This window comes from Coturnix japonica, chromosome 7, assembly GCF_054131305.1.
Source record: "Coturnix japonica strain WE chromosome 7, WE-NBRP24, whole genome shotgun sequence".
Lineage (NCBI taxonomy): Eukaryota > Metazoa > Chordata > Aves > Galliformes > Phasianidae > Coturnix > Coturnix japonica.
In genome coordinates this window covers 20,478,338-20,497,360 of record NC_140669.1, presented here as the reverse complement: position 1 = coordinate 20,497,360, position 19,023 = coordinate 20,478,338, and the positions used below count along the sequence as shown (strand labels likewise).

Below are 19,023 nucleotides of genomic sequence, written 5' to 3'. Positions count from 1 at the left end.
TGAAGGTAGAGAAGAAATATATTTTTACTTCCAGTGCAAGTTATTTTTGTTAGCTGTATGGAAAGGGGGAGAAGGGAAGTGTAGGATCACAGTGCAGCAGAACTGTGCCAGTCAGCTACAGCGGTGCTGATGTGAGGATCAGAGGAAGTAAATCAAGGGAAAGTAAAGAGATATTGTGGTTAAAAATATATATATATTGGAAGAGAAGCATTCTGAATTGCTCTACAGACTCTGAGGATGAGTGAGAAGCAGGGAGGAAATGGGAAAATATCCCGGTTTGTCTGGTTTGTGTAGAGAGCAGCTATGGCTCTATATTCTTTCTCCATCGCTTTGAATTTCCCAAAATAGAATCATATTTCCATTCTAAGTTCATTCCTCTGCTGTACTTTAGAAGTGCTGTGTAAATTCTCATGTCATCAATTACATCACTGAACTGTTCCCATTTACCATACTTATTCCAGAGTAATATTTGTGTTCACTTTATTTCACGGACACCTCTACATAGGGCAATGTGTGTATTCTACATGTTAAATCACAGCTCTGCATAGCATAGTCTAGAGGGATTTCTCCCTGCCTATAGCAGGGGGTTGGAAATAGATGATCTTTAAGGTCCTTTCCAACCCAAACTATTCTGTGATTCTATGAAGATGGAGCTCTGGAAAGCAGTGCCCACTAGCACAGGGCATCCCAGGGTGAGGAGCTGAGCTCTGGCTGCCCATGAGCCTCAGCCCAGCATAGCCTCAGTGCCAGCAGCCTGCTGTGTCCCCACAGAAGGGCACTGGAAAGCACTGAGCCCACAGAAAGCAATACCAGGAGTCACTGAGGGCTTTTTATTGCAAAAGCCAAGGGTAGTACAGATGTATTGGTTGAAGAATAGTAAGTTGACCTCTCTCAGGAAAGCAAATTTATGTTATCTTACATGAATGTGCTAATTTATACAGTGTTTAAAATACTGTAGCCTAGCAAATAATTCTTCGAATGAAGGATGAACTTTTTTCACCTGTTGTACTCAAACTAAAGTATTTCTGAGAGTATTGGTTCTTTTTAATATGCATGTTTATTTAAAAAAAAAACAAAAAAACAAACAAACAACTTACACTAGAACTCATTTTTACATACCTATTTTTCATCATTCACTGGGTAATTCCAAGCACGTATCTCATTAAGGGTTCTTATGCAGTACATGTATAGCCAGGCATTGCTATTTTGTCAGTGACATAGTAAAATGTATTTTGGAAAATTCAGATCTTTTATTTCCTTTCTGTGGCATTATCCATTCCATTCTTTGTGTTTAACTGATGCTTCTGCATTTCAGCTCAGTGGGATGATATGATGTTGCACACTATTCCTTATTCAGCCATTATAAAGAATCAGGCAACTGCAAAAGTACTTTCCGTGTTTTTCCTCCAAGTTGTGTTTGGATTTTCGTGGGGTTTTTTTTTTCTTTTTGTTTGTTTTTGTTTGTTTGTTTGTTTGTTTTTTGTTTTTTTGGCAGCTTTGGAGTGTACAGTGGTTCAGGTCTGGCAAGTCTTTCAGGTGGAATTTAACTGTATGTGAATCCAGAACTCCTTAGACTTGGTAGATCATGTTCTCATAATGTGATTTAGTAAGTGTGCTCTAGGGTACGCATGCTCTGAGTGTGTATATTTGCCTTCCTTCACTGCTATTTGTACAGCTTCTTTTACATTTTTTTCCAGGATGACAGTGTTTGCATTTGGCCTACTTTGGTTATTATTAGATTCTTTCGGTGCCCAGTAATTGACTCTTTTCTGAGATGCTATGTAAGAAGCCTGGAGTCTTTTACATGTGTTATTTAAATATTTGATTTCTTCCATTGGTTTGTCTGCATGCCGTTTCCCTCTTCAGCAGCTTTCACAAAAATCCTCTGGTGTTTTCAAGCCCTGTGGCATTCTTGCTGTCATGGAGAAGTAGGAGCTAGAGGGGAGATGACTGGGGAACACTGATGAGCTACTATGGTGCTAAAGTTCAAATAGAGAAAAGAAGAAGAAAAAAAAAAAGTCATCTTTTATAGGGTTCAGATTTTCTAGCTGTTCAGTAACCTGGCTGGAAGGGATGCGATGATGCGCTGCAGCTGTGCTATCAGCTGGATTAAATGATGAGGGATCAATAGTCTGAATGATGTTGTCAGCTGAGTATTTGCATCTTATGCCAGTTACAGTCACTGATGATCACAGGAATACTTCTACTGATACTGATACTAATAACGAATTATAAAAACTGTTCTCATGAAGGGGTTCATACCAAGAAAGCAGAATGAGTGAAATTTTCTAAGTATTAAAGAAATGCTTGTATTTCAAAATTGTGTTTGGAATCCAGCCAGAACGTTATTTGAATATAGAGATATTTTTGGCATTTGGAGGAAGGGTAGCACTGAAGAAGAGAGAAGGAATCTAGCATTATAGATTTTGGAATTACAAGCAGGTATTGTCAGACACTGCAATCAATAAGATGCTCACTCACATTTCTGCATGACTGGAGCACACTGTGAGTTATTGCAGTGTACACTTTTATTTAAACAGCTGTGCAGATGACCTTACATCAGGGTCAAAGCTGGTGAGTCAAAATATGTTGCAAGTGAAATTTCGAAGGGATACCTGGCTAGCTAGTGAAATTACAGTTTCACGTGACTAAGCAACTTAAGATAAGTACTGTAGCTGAGAATCAAAATGGAATATTTTTCCCCCAAGTGATTAAGCACAAGTTCTTCACACTGTAAAAATATTTCTCTGAGTTCATTCAAGCATCTAATCATCTCACTGGATCATAGCCAGAAGCTAACTGAACAAAGTTGTTCATGTGCAGGCTGGAAGCAATGGAAAAACTGTTGCTGGGATATTTTTTTTTTTAACAGATTACTGCAGTCCCTCTTATTAAATTCTGAAACCAAACTCACATGGCAGCACCCAACAACTGGGACACAAAAGCATAAATACCCAGCAAGTGATCTAGGAAGCATTTTATGTGTGGGCAGCTGGAGAATAAACAAAAATCTGGTTAGCAGGTTCTTGTAAATTTAATAGGTGATGAAAAGACTAAAACGTGGCAATCAACCCCAGACTCTTCCTGGCCCCATTGGGTACCAAACAGGCATAATAGTCACAGGGATACTGAAGTTTTGCCAGCTCCTGTGTACCCATCTGATGGCAGGTAATTCTGCTTGAGAACCCAAACTTTCATTTTGGGGTGGATTTTGTTTAGTTTGATTTTTGGCATATTTTTGGCTGCTCATTAAAATCTTTGAGAATGTGCATGGGATGGGCACTAGTAATTCTGTGGAATAGAAATTGTATCATAGATCTGAAAAACAGAAGCTAACATGATGATGCAAACATGAGTCACCTGTTTTCAGTCCTCTGGAAGTGTCCTAGTAGAAATGATGCAGGCGATGATGCATAAATGTAATCTCAGTTACTGGAAATAAAACCTTCTTCAATTCAGATTATATTATTAGCATTAAAATGTTGCTGTACGTAGGCCAGTAGTAGATCCTACTTCACAGGTCTTTTCTGATGAGGGGAAGCATTTAAGCCTATTCTGTGACATAGAACCTCAATACAGTGAACTCTGAAACACAGCAGTGCTGTGAGCTCTGTACAGTCCAAAACTTCACTCAATAAAAATATCTTGCTCTTTAACAGTCCTTCAAAATAAAGGAAGCAGTGAAAAGCTAAAAAAGAGAAGAGAGGAGAAAACAAAACAAAACAAAACAACAACAACAAAAAAAAAAAAACAACCAAAGAAAACCCAAAAATGACCCAGCAAGGGTTCATAGGAAAGAGATGAGAATGCAAGATGTGAGCTGTTTCAAAGACCAAGCCTGCTCTCACCAAGTCAGCTAGCAGGGCACTTGTGATAGTAGCGAGAATTCAACTGGCTGCAGAGTAATTGAAGTGGACAGCCAAGATGGGACTGAAGCACATCTGCCTCATTCACAGAGGAGAAACAGGAACATTACTGTACAGGAAATTAATACTACTGTGTAGTATGTTTTAGGAATTAAGTAACTGTGATGGAGAAAACATGGATGTGAAAAGACAGTTGTAATGCAGAGAGGCTGTAAACTAAAAGAAAACACGGTTGCTGGAACAAGTAGTTGCTGTTCATTCTTTCTGGCTTAATTTGCATCATCTGACTATTCAAGTTATTTTGTTCACCAGTTACAATGCTTGCATATTTAGAATTTAGCTCTCTAAAATAGAATTTAGCTCTTCAAGGCACCAAAAACCATAGCTTAAATAATAAATTTAACTCCCCTACTGTTCTGTTGAGTTGGGTGCAGAACTGACAAGTAACTGCCCTGTTGCATGTGTCTGGAGGCTAGTTCTATCTAGTCAGTGCCTGGCAACCTTATTGCTGCCCTAGGTCTTGTAATGACCAAAAGGATGATGCTAAGAATTTAAACCTAGACATGTAGAGTAAAATTAGAGCCATCTCTCCATTTCCTTCAATGCTGTTGTCCAGATTATGACAGATTATGTTGATGTACAGCATTTGAGAGACTTGATCAAAGTTCAGACTATTTATTTTCAGGTATTTCATCTCAGCTATCACCAGTGGCTAAGTCCACCACATTATTCACATTTGGGATTTACATGTTTTTAAAAAGATTACACTTATTTAACAATTTGTTGGTTTTTTTTTTTCTTTTGAAGAAATATAAAATCAGCAAACAGTAAGATTAATGAAGCTTCTGAACCATAAGGGGAAGAAGAGAACAAATACAAAGAATCAAAAAATGTGCTGTAGACTTGGTTGCCAAGCTATTCAGCTGTGTTGTTTTTTTTAACATCCAAAAATGTAATGTGTAACTTAATGATGTTTACCTTCAGCTAAACCTCTTGCATACAAAGAACAACTGGAAAATAAGAATATTCTAGCTTTGGTATGTAGCTCGAGTGTTATTTAGAAACATAATAGTTTAAAGTATATACCAGGAATTCCTCTAAGTTTCCTTTGCTCTGCTGTGCTAACTAAAAGCTTGTCTTCCAACTCAAGGTCTAAGATTGCATTAAAATAAATTTTGTTATTTATAGGCTGTTTTGTTTTATATATATATATAAATATATACATATATATATTTAACAATTGTTTTAGCAATCTGAACATTTGATGCAAAGACTGGAGGAAAAAAAACATTAAGAGGTCGTTCATGAAAGTTTCATTTTTAATAAAAAAATAGAGATGGAATATAGGTCTAAGATAGTATTTGCTAAAGCACCGAATAGACACTTGGAAATTCTGGTGATAAGGACGTGAGGATGGAAGGGAGGACAGGCACCTACAGCCTGGGCTGTGCAGCCTGTCACTAGCAGGGAGGTGGTTCACTTCTGAGGAAGAATGGATCCAGTTTACAGCTACTCTTGATTTTCACAAAGCATTGCTAGCTATTAATGACTGTGTCATGAATCAAGTGCCAACTCATCACACATTTCATCAAAGACCAAAATGATTTTCTCTGAACTGCATTTTAGTGATTATTTAACGTGTAGAAGTGACACTAGAGTAGTGTTGCACCATGCCGTCCCTTCCCAAAAATGTGTAGAAGGGAAGCTGAAGCAATTAACATTTAGATATTGGTCTGACAGTCTAGGGTATCTGGAAGTATTGTAACAACGTGATTAAATTATTCAAATTAATTGAATAATATTATTAAACTATTTTCCCATGTAGTGAATTTTGGCACAGACATGCAGAAAAACATCAGTGAATATACTGCTGTATGGTGACTATAGAGTGGCACCTTTTTCATATACCAGCCCAGCATTAACAGTGATCTCATCCCTATTTTTGTAGCTTTTATTCTGAAATTCTGAGGGAAGTTGTTCTCTGATGTTGCTGACTTGGAAGATATTCAGACATCTAAAGCTGGAGATAGACATCTGCTCTGTGGAGAGCCTGTGCAGGGAGATTTGCATAGCAAAGCAGATCAGACTGTGGGCCAGAATCTCAGCCTTCATAAAGGTGTGTTCATACTCATGGCTGGCACCAAAGTGGTCGTAAAGCCACCCAACAGCAGCCATGGAGAATGTGCTGTCTGCATGAGCTGGATGGAGGCCAACTCCACCTCTTTTTACAGTCTTCTTTCTTTCCACACCTCCTTTTATCCAGCTAATGGCTTATGGTGAGGAGTTAGAGAGAGTGAGCACAGGACTAGGAGAACGTCCCTGTTTGCCCCAGCAATGTCCAGGTTGCAGAGCAAGCCCCAGTACTGCAAGTACAAATTGCAGAGACTTATCTGTGGCCAGGCCTGAGCAGAGCAGCTGGCCTCATGCTGCCCATTGGGCCTGTGCACACACAAACAAGGCTCAGTGCTGGAGATTCTCTTGTGTTCTCACTTCTTTTAACATTAAATTCATCAAGTTTTACCTTTTTTTGACAGTCAATGGTTAAGGAAATATTTGCTGTTTCCTCCATGCAAGGTTTACTCTTTCCCACCTTTCATCTAGGCAGTTATAATTTAAATCTATCATGCTTCTGAGTCCTAGAGTGTCTATTTAAAAAATGCAGAATACATTCTTTAGCCAGGATTCTACAAACTGAAATTCTAAAAAAAATAAAATAAAAATAAATAAATAAATAAATAAATAAATAACATTGAAAAGCAAACAAAAAAATAACCTTCTCCTAAAAGGTTATCTAATTGTTTTTCTACTTGCTGTCTATTGATTATGCCTCTATATTCCAAGTAATTCTTCATCTCATTATCTCTAAGCACTGCAATTATGGCCAATTATAATAATACATATGTGGTATAATTTCATTATGTCCACTGGTGACTGAAAATCTAAGCTGATGTTTCTGAAGGCAGAGTCTGTACTGGGATATTTTGCTCATCTGCTGTAGGAGTCTGATGCAAGGCAGTCTTCCCAATGTCATGTGAAAGAAAATGTGCTTTTACAGAACTGCTTTTCTTTTTGGAGGTGAAAGATGTAGTGGGTAATAACAGTAGCTGATATAGCAGAAAACTTCTGTTCAACTACCCTGTGACTGGGGAGAATTAATGTTATCTGCTTTGCAGAACAATTAATGGCACCCAATACCATTTTAGAAGTCCAGGGTATCCTATCAAGACTTTGTCTGCTACCTGTGAGCCTGCTAGGTCTCTCCTGTATGCTGCATCCCGTTGCCAGTCCCACATAGAAGTCACCAATGCCCTTGGACGTCTCAAATGTCAATGCACAAAAACACTGGAGCAATTGAATATTACCTTCCCCATCTAAAATGTGAAATACTTGATTGCAATAATGCAAGCTGCTCTGAGGTACTGTCACTTGTGTGTTCCATCCTTAAGAAAGTAAATTGTTAGCAATTGTAAGCAGCTTTTTAGAAACCAAAATAATTTTGGTACTGTTATGATGCGTTGTACTATGCATCAAGGATTTTTTGTCACTTATAAAATTCAAGCTGAATCCGGTAGAATTGTGACAATTTACAGCAAATGAGCTTTTGGCCTGCAATAAATTATCTCCATTGGAATATTTTCTTATCTATTGTATGGGATATTGGTAATCACAGCCTGAACCTCAGATTAATCAGCTGAGGCAAGTGTCGGGTCAGCTATGGGAGCACAGGTGAGAGTAATTTAGCTGTGCTCCTGGAAGGGGTGGAGCTTGACTCCACCTCCTCTAGAACTCATTTAAGGGCTGACCACCACCAAAGCAGCATCATGTGGAGATTGCTTCCCAGTGGTGACTGCCTCAGTATTTACTAGCAAAGGCATCCATATTGGTGAGTTTTTCCCTGTAGATAACCTTTTGAACATCTGTTACCATCTTTGTATCATTCCACCTTGCATCTATAAAGCTATCAATGTTCAGGACTCCAGTAACTAAAGAAAATCTTTACATAAAATATCTTGAATTGAAAAGTAGCAGTCTTCGATGTTAGCTAATTCAGTAAGCTGAAACTGAATATGCATAAAGAATAAGTTTTTTAAAATTTTCTAAACTTTATATTTATTGCAGAAGAATAAGTAGCACACAGCATCCATATTTACACTTGTACCATCCATTTACAGTCATTTTAGTGGCATGAAACAAATTCAGTCAGCATCTGGAAAATTGTTGACAAGCTCCAAAGTCTTGTTGATGTTCTTCAATAGAAAAGATCAAGGGCAGCTTTTCAGTTAGTTACTTTACAGTCAACAGAATTCAGCTATTAATTTTCATGTTGGCTTCTATTCTTTTATATATAAAACACAACAAAATCATGGTCTTCCCTCCACTAGAGAGGACGCTAGTTGTGTAATGCACAAAAAATAATGCTCAGTAAATGCTTAGCTTGGAATATTTTAAAATGACCTAGCACTGCCTAGAGAATGTGGTTGGAGTGTGAAAGTGAGACTTTATGAACTTAAAGTTATTGGTGTTTTTAGATAAATTTTTAAATTAAAAAAAAAATCATCATCTTAAATCTTTAGAAGAAAAAAAAACAAAAACATCTCCTGTAGGAATTTTTAGTTAATGAGTAAAATTTTACTATGGAAAAGAACCTTATTGGGAAACTCACACTGATTTCTGTCTATGATGCTTAGTTGTCTTAGCATCTCTGATGCATTGCTCTTCAGCAATGCTTAGTTCTGTTGCAATCTGGTAAAATAAATCATATTTGGAAATGTACTTGCAATATAAATGTTCTTCCCAAGTGAAAAGTTGAATGTCTAGCATTCAGCTGGCAGCAGAGACACATATCTCAATACTTACTGCACCTGTAATGTAAACTACAGGCTTCTTCTAAAGAAGCTCAGACCTGACATAGTGAAGGCTCTTTCACCCTTGTACTCCACTCTTTTGGAAACATGGTATCCAGAGAAGCATTTTTAAAATATACAAAAGATGTTAGAACTTTCTGTGATACAGTTGAATCACCAAAAATAAAACAAGCTGCTATTTAAAGTCACAGGAGTTCTGCTACTGCTTTCTATGAAGCTAGAACTAAGATGCTGGGCTGAATTTAGCTGCTTCCTGCAAGGTGAGGCCTGGAGTTTGCTTAGAACTAACTCTACAGCAAAAATCTGTTTTGCTGCATGCTGCTGGCAGGAAAGTAGTATGAAACTTGAAGGACTAATTAATTTTTTTTCTTATTTTAGAAAGGAGATAGAATATGAACAAGTCTGTAATAAACTGTTGTGCTTGTCTGTTTCGTGTGACTTCCTGCAATGTTTCTGGACTGACAGTTTAAGGCTATTATAACTTCAAATGCACCTACCAAAGTTTTACAGTCTGCTTGGAAGCTTTCTGCCTCTGACATCCATTTTAAAAAGGAAACAGAAATACAGGGGCACGTCAAATGCTTTTTAATGGTTGTAAATATTCCTTGCGTAATCCAAAGGTTGTTTTGCCTTGGTAAATGTCTGCTGCTGCTGCTGCCAAGGGACCTGAACCAGGTTCTATTTCTCCGCCTTGGCAAAGCACTTAAACAAGCACTTAAACTTCAAGCACAGAACTAGAGAACTGGCATCAAGAGGTTAACTCTGTTTGTAAATGATTTCTAAATTATCTACCAGCTCCTTACAGTAGAGAAATTAGCTTCAAAATATGCTTAATCTTCTGTAGCATGAGGGGCAGAAGTCGCACAAATCGATAAGAATCAGTGCTCAGTAGAAGAAAGGTCAAAGTTAAGATAAGAAAATAGAAATTTTGGAACAGAAAAGGTACAGTAACTGTGACCTTGTGCAACATTATCAACAGAACAGATACTGTGGAAAATACTGTAAGCGCCAGATGCAATTACAGCAAATAAATCCAGTTGGTAGTTGATATTTTTATTTCAGTTTAGATATAGCAACTTTTTTTCCCACGAGTTACAGATTTTTTCTGAATCAAATTATTTGAGTGAGCTTACATGTCTGAAGTCATCCGTGAGAGAAGTGCTAAGACTACTTAGATCCTGTATTTTAGCGAGCAACAGAGACAGCTAAACAAAGTTAAATGCAACCAGGAAAGAAGCCAGGAAGGTGGTGAGGTGTGCTGTGTTGTCTATAGTGGATACAACAGATAAACTAAGTATGTTTATAGTCAGTAGCAATTTGTTGGTAAAAGTTGTTTTGAGAGCTACTGTTAGCCTGCAGAGGCAGGTGGTTAAAGTATACTGCAGGCAGCTGGGAAGATTTGTGCCCAGGAGGCCCTGAAACAAAAGATAACAGAATGTTAATGGAAATTGACAGATTTGATTATTCTTGAGGTCATCTGCATCCTCAGCAATTTTACTTGCTTCCATTTTCCTTCACTAGGATTTAGCATCATCTTCTAGCAGCCTGAGTTGACTTTCAGTCCAGAATTTGCAGCCTTGCAGAGATTTGGCTGGATGTTGAACATCTTCATTCTATTCGCTATAGCTCAACAAGACTTTAATTGGTGAGTTCTTGCACATTTGTATTTTTTTCTAGATAAGCTATTTTCACCATTGTGGAAAATGTACATCCATTAGATTTTACATGTTACTTTGGTATATCTATCTACAAAGCTCAAACTCTGTCCTAAAAAATATGGTGAATTCCTAATACAGTCAGAGTTCACCCAGAAAAATCAATGTTGAAGAATGACAACAGATAGCCTCATAAGTAGTATGACTTTGCCATGTACGCAAGTATTTTTGGAGCCCAGACAGTACATTAAGATGTGACAGATTCATGTAGTTTATCCAGTGATTTATAAAGTTTGCTGGCTGATTTAATAGACTGCTAGAAAGCGTTGTTGTTCGACCAAGTAAAGAGAATCATAAAATGGTAATGAATGTTATGAAAGTTCATGAATATTTCATTTGGGGTCTCTCTCAGATGCCTGCTAGTTTATCTCAAGATCTAGGAACGTATGGCATATAAATCTGATGGAGGGTAGAACAGCACAGCTCTCTGAGAGGCACGTTTGGTGAGAGCAACATGTGTTTGAAGAAGTATCCCAAAACCACTATATCTCAGTTAAGCTCTCTGTAAGCAGCCATGAATTCTAAAGTATCTGGAGTATTAAGCAACAGTCTTCTATTCATTTACTATTTGCACATTTAGAAACATCAGTTAGCATCTCTTCAGCTTGTCAATTTTTTTTCTAGTGACTTCTGAGAGTATTGGCTTACTGTAGCCTTGGACTGTATTTGAAAAGGCCAGTACTACTCTCCTACTACATCAAATATTTCACCTGTATACCGACCAGAGCAATATAGAATGCAGACACACATTCACAGTAAAGAAGGCTAGAACAAAGTTTTCACGTTTTTCATCTTTAACATCCTTATGTGGGAAATGTATTCTCTATGCTACTTTAAATCTTGGTAGTTTATATTTATGTTCTAATCAATTATGTATTGTATTGTTTCTAGTAAACCCCAAACGCTTTGGGTTAAATTGGCTTATTTTGCTCATACAAGTCGTATTTCACTGTCTCTCATACATATCAGCAAAATAGAACTGCCTTTTCACAGCATTGCTGTCCTCTACCAGGTGGACACTCTTCTGTTTCCATTTTCTTGGTAGTCTGTTAGCAATAAAACCACTTACAACAGCATGCTTATAAATTTATGGAGCCCAAAGAGTTCTGTGGCACTAACAGCTTCTGAGAGCAAGGTTAGCTACAATAACACCATACCAGAAATTCTGTTTAATAGGAATTGCTCAGAAATCCAAAAACAAATATTAAGGGCTTGAAGGGGCTTACATAGGTGGTTCATAGGTTTTCAGACAGTGCTTTTATGTCTGAAATTAGATTTAATATCACGGCCCTAAGGTTGTGTGAGATCTCCTGGAGCGTATTTTAGCTAACAAGTCCCTTTTTAATTTGTCCATTGGATCCAAGATTCAGCTTTATTTTTAGATCAGTGGACAGGTTTGTATCTGAGGATAAAAACGTGCTTTTTCCACCAAATTAGAAGGAATCTGTTGGAACACATTCTCTGCTGCTAACTGTATCATGGCACAATGTGCTCCATCCAAGAAACAACAACGTGGGAGTGGTATTTGACAAAAACCACAGGGCTTCACAGTTTGTTACACAGCTTGAATCATCAATTGTGAAAGCCATCAATTCAGTATTAAAAATTCTGTAGCATGTATCACCATTTTCAGTAAAATAACTGAAAATAACCTGGAAGTCTGTAAACTACTCTGCTTTTATGAAATAAGTTGCTTGTGTAATACAAAGAAAAATATATTTACTGTAATTATTTATAATCAGAACAGGTAACTGAGGTACAGTTCTGTACATGTAAGCCTGAACACTACTTTGGTGATTATCACATCTTGGAGAGTAACACACTTAGTAAACAGTGTAAGAAATTTTATAGTGAGTTTTGAGATGACTTGATCTATGTTCTCAAGATGGGTGAGGAAGTCAGAAAATATTTCTAAATAATTGTTTGTTCAGTACTGGTTTGTGTCAAGAGCTGTTGTTTAAACTAGAGGGAGAGAGATGCTGTCCTAGAAGATTTGACTTATGTTTGCAGTAATTTGTTTGGCCAGTGCTTATTACTTAATAATCAATCTTTATTATTACATTAATTCTAATTGGGATATGTGAAACATGCAGTGCACTGACCACATGACATCAGTTTACTTGCTGAATAATTTAAGCTATTTTCTTCTAATACCTTAGGCTGCAATGTCATTACTCTCAGGCTGTTCTAATATTCTTGTTATATTGATGTTATTTCACTTGTTATTACCTTCTTGACATGAAATTGTTTTTCAGATATGGAAATCACGCTCAAATATTTCTAGATGACAGAATTCAGCATTAGTTTGTAATGTATTATAATAACAAAACAGTGCAACATAAAGCTAATGATTTGTTTTCTAACACGTACTAGCCTCCACAGAAAAGAGACAAAAGATGCCAGAAGGGGAACTTTGGTCTATATATTTTTTTGTATATTCTTATCTATTTTCCCAGAATGTTGGGAATAATCTTTCTGATAATACAGTAGAAGCAAATGTGCAACCATTAAATGAACAGTGTGATTTATCTGACTTCACATTGCTTTAGAAGCAGTATGTATCACTCTTGTGAGTTTTCTCCTGCTTAAAGAATTGTAAGAAATATGTCTTGCTATTACTTTTATTGATAAAACAGACCAAACCACCTTAATTCATTTTTCATCCAGAGTCTTTTATCACAGCACGGTTGTGATTAGGATTCTGATCACCCAGTGTGCCACTCTGAGATTGAGAGGCTCTATCTGCTCATCTATTATTCTTCATGAAGCAAAGCTCTAGTGTACCATCTGTTTTCTTACTGAATCTTGCATGTAGCTGCAAAGAGCTGGTCACCAGAGATCGTGTCTGGCAATCGTACTCTTGGTTCTCTTGAAGATAGCCAAGCATTCACTGCTATTCTCCTGTTTAAGTTCCAGGTGAGATTAAACTTCTGTTCTCTGGTGTATTTTAATTTACATATTTGAACTGCTAGCCAGGTTGGGTTTTTTTGTTTGGTTGGTTTTTTTGTGGTTATTTTTATTTATTTTTATTTTTATTGCTTTTTTTGTTTTTCATTTTCTAACAAAAAATCAAATGGACAGAAACCCCAAATCTACAAAGAAGCATGCTATAGAAATTTTGTCGAGGGTGGATCGGTCTTGTTTTTTAAAGCTTGAAATACTAAAGGTTGTTGCGTGTTGATGATGCCTGCCCCTTTTGATGCAGGAAGAGGTAGTTCCTGGTATGACCCTGTTTACATAATTGACATGGGATAGCAGCAGTCAACTGAATGTATCTGAATATCATCTTCATGCGATTGTTCCTAATAACCAAGTCCATATAATCACCTTTATTTTTAGAAGAATGTAGGATTGTTAGGAGCCAGCTGAATCCCCCAGTCTGTCATTGCAATTTATAGTGTGGTGTGGCAGCCCATGGGGCAAGGTGCTGAGCCCCATCACCTGCCTGAGATACCACCGTCCCCTGCTGTATTGAGGTACAGCACTACTCACTGCCACTGATGTTTCCCTGCCTTTCTCAAAGCTTTTTTTTTTCTTTTAACTACATGATACTGTTGGAGCTTCGCTACCTGCAGTATTTTATAATAGTCTGCGCTATTCCCCAAAGCACAATAAAAAGTAGCTTTTGAGGCTCCTATTTTTGATCCATTATTTAGAGCCTGATTTGTGCTGTCTGCAATCCCCACATCAGTGCCAGTGGTCCTGCAGTTCTGCAGATTCCCTTCAGGACTAGACTGAAACCATAAATCTTTTTTTAGGATGTATTTAGATATCATCATAGCACAGTTTTTTACAATCTGCTCCTCTTACCTTGGGTTTTGTTTTCATAGCAGAAATGGACTGTCCTGAGGAAACAACTCTATTTCTTACTGACTTTCAGTTTCCAGATTAAATTTTTACTTGGCAACAAAACTTCCTTTCCTAAGATGATGGTTACACAGCATTGGTCCTGGGCTCAGCTTAAGCAAACATTTCTGTTTGCACAAACCTGGCTATTTTCCCCATATGTTCAAAAGGACTCTGGGAACAGAGCCCATACTGGGTCAGCAAGACCTGAAGTCATTAGCTCTTTGCGGATTCTGCATTCAGGATTGCAGGTTATTAGACTAGGTCGCTAGTAAAAAGAGAGTTCATTTTCATCCCTATAAATGACAGCTTTATAACATGTGCACACTAGCACAAGCAATCTTTTCCCCCTTCCACAGCTGGGTGAGAAATTGCTTTTTACCTTAAAATACGCCAAGGCCTTTTTCCACTTTCATTCAATTTGTTTTGTGATATAAAATGTTCTGCCTGACATGGTAGTCCAGCGATGTCACATGGCAATCTGCTCATGTAATTCATTCATAATGCCATAGCTGCACACGCTAATTGACAACACAAGTCTATGACAGGGTCTTTAGCCTGAGCAACTTCCTGTGCAAGTGCCGATTATGTCGCGTGGTACAAATCCATGGAGTCACTGGTATGCTGCTGGCTATGTGTGTGCAAAGGGGTTCTTCATGCTTTGTCTTTGCATCCCCAAGAAAATATATTCTTCTTTAAAATATCCCAGAAGGGATATTCGCTCAACTTTGCTGAGTGAGAGAGTGAAAATGCATGCAAGCATGCATGTTACACAAGAGGCAGTGTGAGCAGAGTTACAAGGCAGCCTTAGAGAGCACTGATTGCAAAGCCCTGGATCTCAATTAGCTGAGGGCTATTGGGTGCTCATGTCTCTTCAAACTGCGTAGGTCTGAGGCACAAAAAGAAAAATTCTGGGTTCATGTGCTTCCGTGGTCCAAGGGGGAGTGGATGTTCTTGCATTTGAGTGCTTCACTTCTTTCTAAATCCCTCCCATTGAGTACAAAGCCCCTTGTTTTTAGCAAACACCTTCAACTTTCACAGCATTGGTTCCATCAGCTTATTTTGCTGATCACAAAATGTAGATAGCTAAAAATTTTAGGGCCAGATTCAGAGAAGAGCTAAGACTGTGCAGGCTTTCTTGGGCATTTGATGCAAGCAGCTCTAGCAATAGGAAGCACCAGGTTTCAGAGGCCTCCCAAAAACTCTAAGCCTTCAGGCAGGTGCCAGGAATCTGACTTCGTGGCATACAAACTGTGATGCAGAACAAAACCTTACAGGGGCAAAGCCTGGATGCTAGAAGTAGTGTGATAGAAATCAGTCAACAAAAAACTGAGATTTATTCAGATATCTAGTTACTTCACTGGGACTTCACTGGGACTAAATCAGTGCTAGAGGGGCAGATAGAGAGCACTAAAAGCACAGTGGTTGTCCCATCCAGCCATCTTATACCCACAGCATTGTGCAGGGCCTTGCTGGAGTGAGATAGTGTATGAAGGGAACCAAATAACATCTCCCCTTTTACTGTCATGTCTGATTCTTGGCCCTGCTGCTGTGAACAGCAGAGCAAAGGAATCTGTTTCAGCTTAAGATGAGAAGCTGTTGCTGTGTTTAGAGGGACTGATAAGGCTGCTTGCTCTGTCCTAAGGCCTGTCAGTAACTGAAGGTCTCAGAGGCATGAGCTGTTGTGTCTGCTTTTGCTTCTCTACTTCTCTCTCTGTGGGTGTTTCTTTTTGTCACTTCTCTAGAGGAGCTGTTATCTTCAACACAGTATGAAAAGAACGTAGCTTGATCTTATGTAACAGGCTAAAATGATCACTAGCGGAGGCTGTTTGCTATGGAGATAGACACACTGATCTCTCTTTGCTCAGAACCTCAAATGTAGAAGTGCCTCATATTGCAGGACAACAGGATGATGCTAATACCTTGACTGCCTGAACCTACTTATGCTGCTGAAATTATCCACATTGCACCACAGTAATTGAGTGGTTCTTCCTGCTGGAGCTCTGGAAGCATTCTGAAAGCCCTCAGGCTGTGAAGTGCTGTAGGCAAGGAAGGTGGTAGCTGAATTTCTATATGCCCCTCCTTACCCTCACCCTAACCCCTACACACTGGCTCTGGCTCTTCCTACATTATTAATAGTTGGTTTGTGTTTCTTTTTTTTTTTTAATTACTCTTCTTCAGTTATCAAAATGGTCATTTTGATAAATAGCGACATATATTATCTAAACTGATATAGCATGTAAGAAATAGTATGTGAGAAATCAATTGAAGTGGATACCTGCTGCTTTCAATTCAGATGCCAAAACTCATGTGTGACATAATGCCACTGGTCAGGGGAAGCAGATAGAACTGCTAATGGCTATGTTATCTGTGAAATACAGCTACTGCCTTTCTGCAGATTGCTTGGGGAAAGAGCGGAGAACAGTGAATTTTCACATTTCAGACTCTCTTTTGACAAAAATAAATGTTTGATTATTCAAATATATGCTGATTGAAAAACAGAATTTAAAGTAGATATAAAAAATGAAATAGTTGGATATGTTCATGCTTTGGGCCTAGAGCATGAAAGGTTCAGATTCACGATCATTTCTGCTCTAAAGACTTTGGCTCTGAGGGTGGATAATTCTGTCAGGTCAGAGCCTCTAAGTGGCCAAGCAGCACTGCAATTGGCATGGCTGTATGAAGAGCTTTGAAGTGCCCTTTAGGATCTGGATTTGGTCTCTGAGGATCAGTTCCCTACCTCTAAAACACCAAATGGCAGTTTCCTGTTTCAAACCACGCAAATTTGGTACATTGTCATCACAGTACCTCTGTGGTGTAGCCCGCAGTAGAAAAAAGTCAGTGCCATTGTAGACTAGATGTCGTAGTTAAATTTCTAACATTGCTGTACTCAATATCTCTATCTCATTTGAAATGTCAGCATAAAGGAACAGAAATAGTATGCAGGATGTGGCAATTTCTTAATTTTCAAATTCAAAATAATTCATACTCTGAAACATTGTATTCAACTTCTGTATGAAGGGGTTTGAATTCGTTTATGGCTGTCTAATAGCACAGGAAATACAAATATGCTGAGTTTATGCGTGCTTCTTGCCTAGTTTGAGCAACTGAGAGTGGCAGCAGCTTGAAGCTGTCTTTCCTCTCTGAGTAAAACAATAAGCCAGAAAAGCAAAGTTTTCCCTGGTTGCAACACTATGTTCTGTGGTGATGACAAATCAGCATCTCTTAACATCCAGCTTTTCTCATTAAATGTGCATGAGAGGGATGAACGAATTTAAAGAAAATAATGCTGTTGGTGCATACTCTGTTTTATTTATTTAATATCTTAAATGATTAAAAAGACAGGTGCTGCTTGGCAGATACCTTCCATTGTTGCATGAACTATCAACCAGCAAAAGGAGCGATGTGCTGACAGATATCTTGACCGTGAATTGTAATTACAGGGTCTGAACCATGAAGGATAGAAAAGAGTGAATCATGTTGTACTTAGAGCTGTAGCAAGCAGAAGCCTGCAGATATATCATAGCAATTTAAGCTGGCATTAATTATTTTAAAATTAATTCCTTTTTAGACAATAAATTTAGAAGATCACAAACTAGAGGACCTCTTTGCTAAATGGCACTTAACATTAGGGCAAACTACCCTGGTAGATGGTAATAGGCTGTAGTGCTTTTAATCCATAGGTCACTGACTTGATTTTGTCTCAAAATGCTAATGATTAGCAGAGGGCCAAGGATCTCTTCACTGATCTAGACACAAGTTCAGAAAATGGCAGGAAAAATGGGAGTGAAAAATGAGTGACAAAAGAGGAAAACAAAGAAAATGTCATGATTTTTTATTTTTTTTCCAACACTGTAGCAGAGAATATAGGCAAGATACCTACAAAATCTTCCCTGAGCCAAGGAAATGTCTCTTCTTTCTGTGGTGCCTCTAAGAAATATGTTACATGGTTTTGTATTTGCTTTTCAAAGAATATATATTAAGATATTATTAAAAAAAAAAAAAAGCAAAGCATGATATTGCATCTTATCCCCTTAGTCGTGAGCAAAATGCTATGATTTTAAGATCTGTCTCAGATGATTTAGGAAGTGCGATTCAATTTTTTTTTTTCATCTAATGATGTTGTTATTTTTGTACATGATGCTGCTGTTGATTTTTATTCTTTTCCTGAACATGGACTACTGAACTAGAACTAACTAAGATGTGATTAAACAGCCTCTCTTCTAAGTTCCAACTCTGACTGAATAGGATCAATTCCAACACAATTGCTTTGTGCAGACTTCCACAGCTGAAGAAAAGCAATCTTATTTCCTGCTGCTTCTTATTGTGCTCCACTTGCAAGTATTGACTATGGGGAGATGTTCATATGGGAATTTATGTGCACTGTAAATTTCTACCATACATTTTTCTGCACAACATCCTCATGTAAATATTCCATGTGGAATCAGCCCTTTTAATCTCTCTAGTGCTACTGTTGCAGACTCTGGTGGCATCTCCCAACCAGCTGGTGACTGTAGCTATCAGGGCCACGTTCTTCCAACTCTTAGTAGAGAATCAATACCAGCCACAGCCCTGTCTGTAGCTCCGCAGAAAAGGTTTGCCACTTTTAGAGACTGTTTTGCAATTCAGCCTATCACTAGCATTGCCATTGCCCCAGCTGGACTTCGAAAACCCCATAGCTCTCGTCAGTCTCCCTTTAGAGCCATCCTTGAGTGTCTGCATCGCAGTCAT

The 19,023-nt window shown here is 38.1% G+C and overlaps 1 protein-coding gene across 1 annotated transcript in view; it reads left to right on the top strand.

Moving 5' to 3' along the window:
• The window catches only part of LOC107316636 (uncharacterized), a 162,658-nt gene that overhangs the window by 122,073 nt on the left and 21,562 nt on the right, over window positions 1-19,023 (top strand). Inside the window, exon 3 of the mRNA XM_085552670.1 lies at window positions 10,253-10,376. Coding sequence (XP_085408796.1) covers window positions 10,253-10,285 — 33 coding nt within the window. The 3' untranslated portion in view covers window positions 10,286-10,376. The remainder of the gene's footprint in view (window positions 1-10,252; window positions 10,377-19,023) is intronic.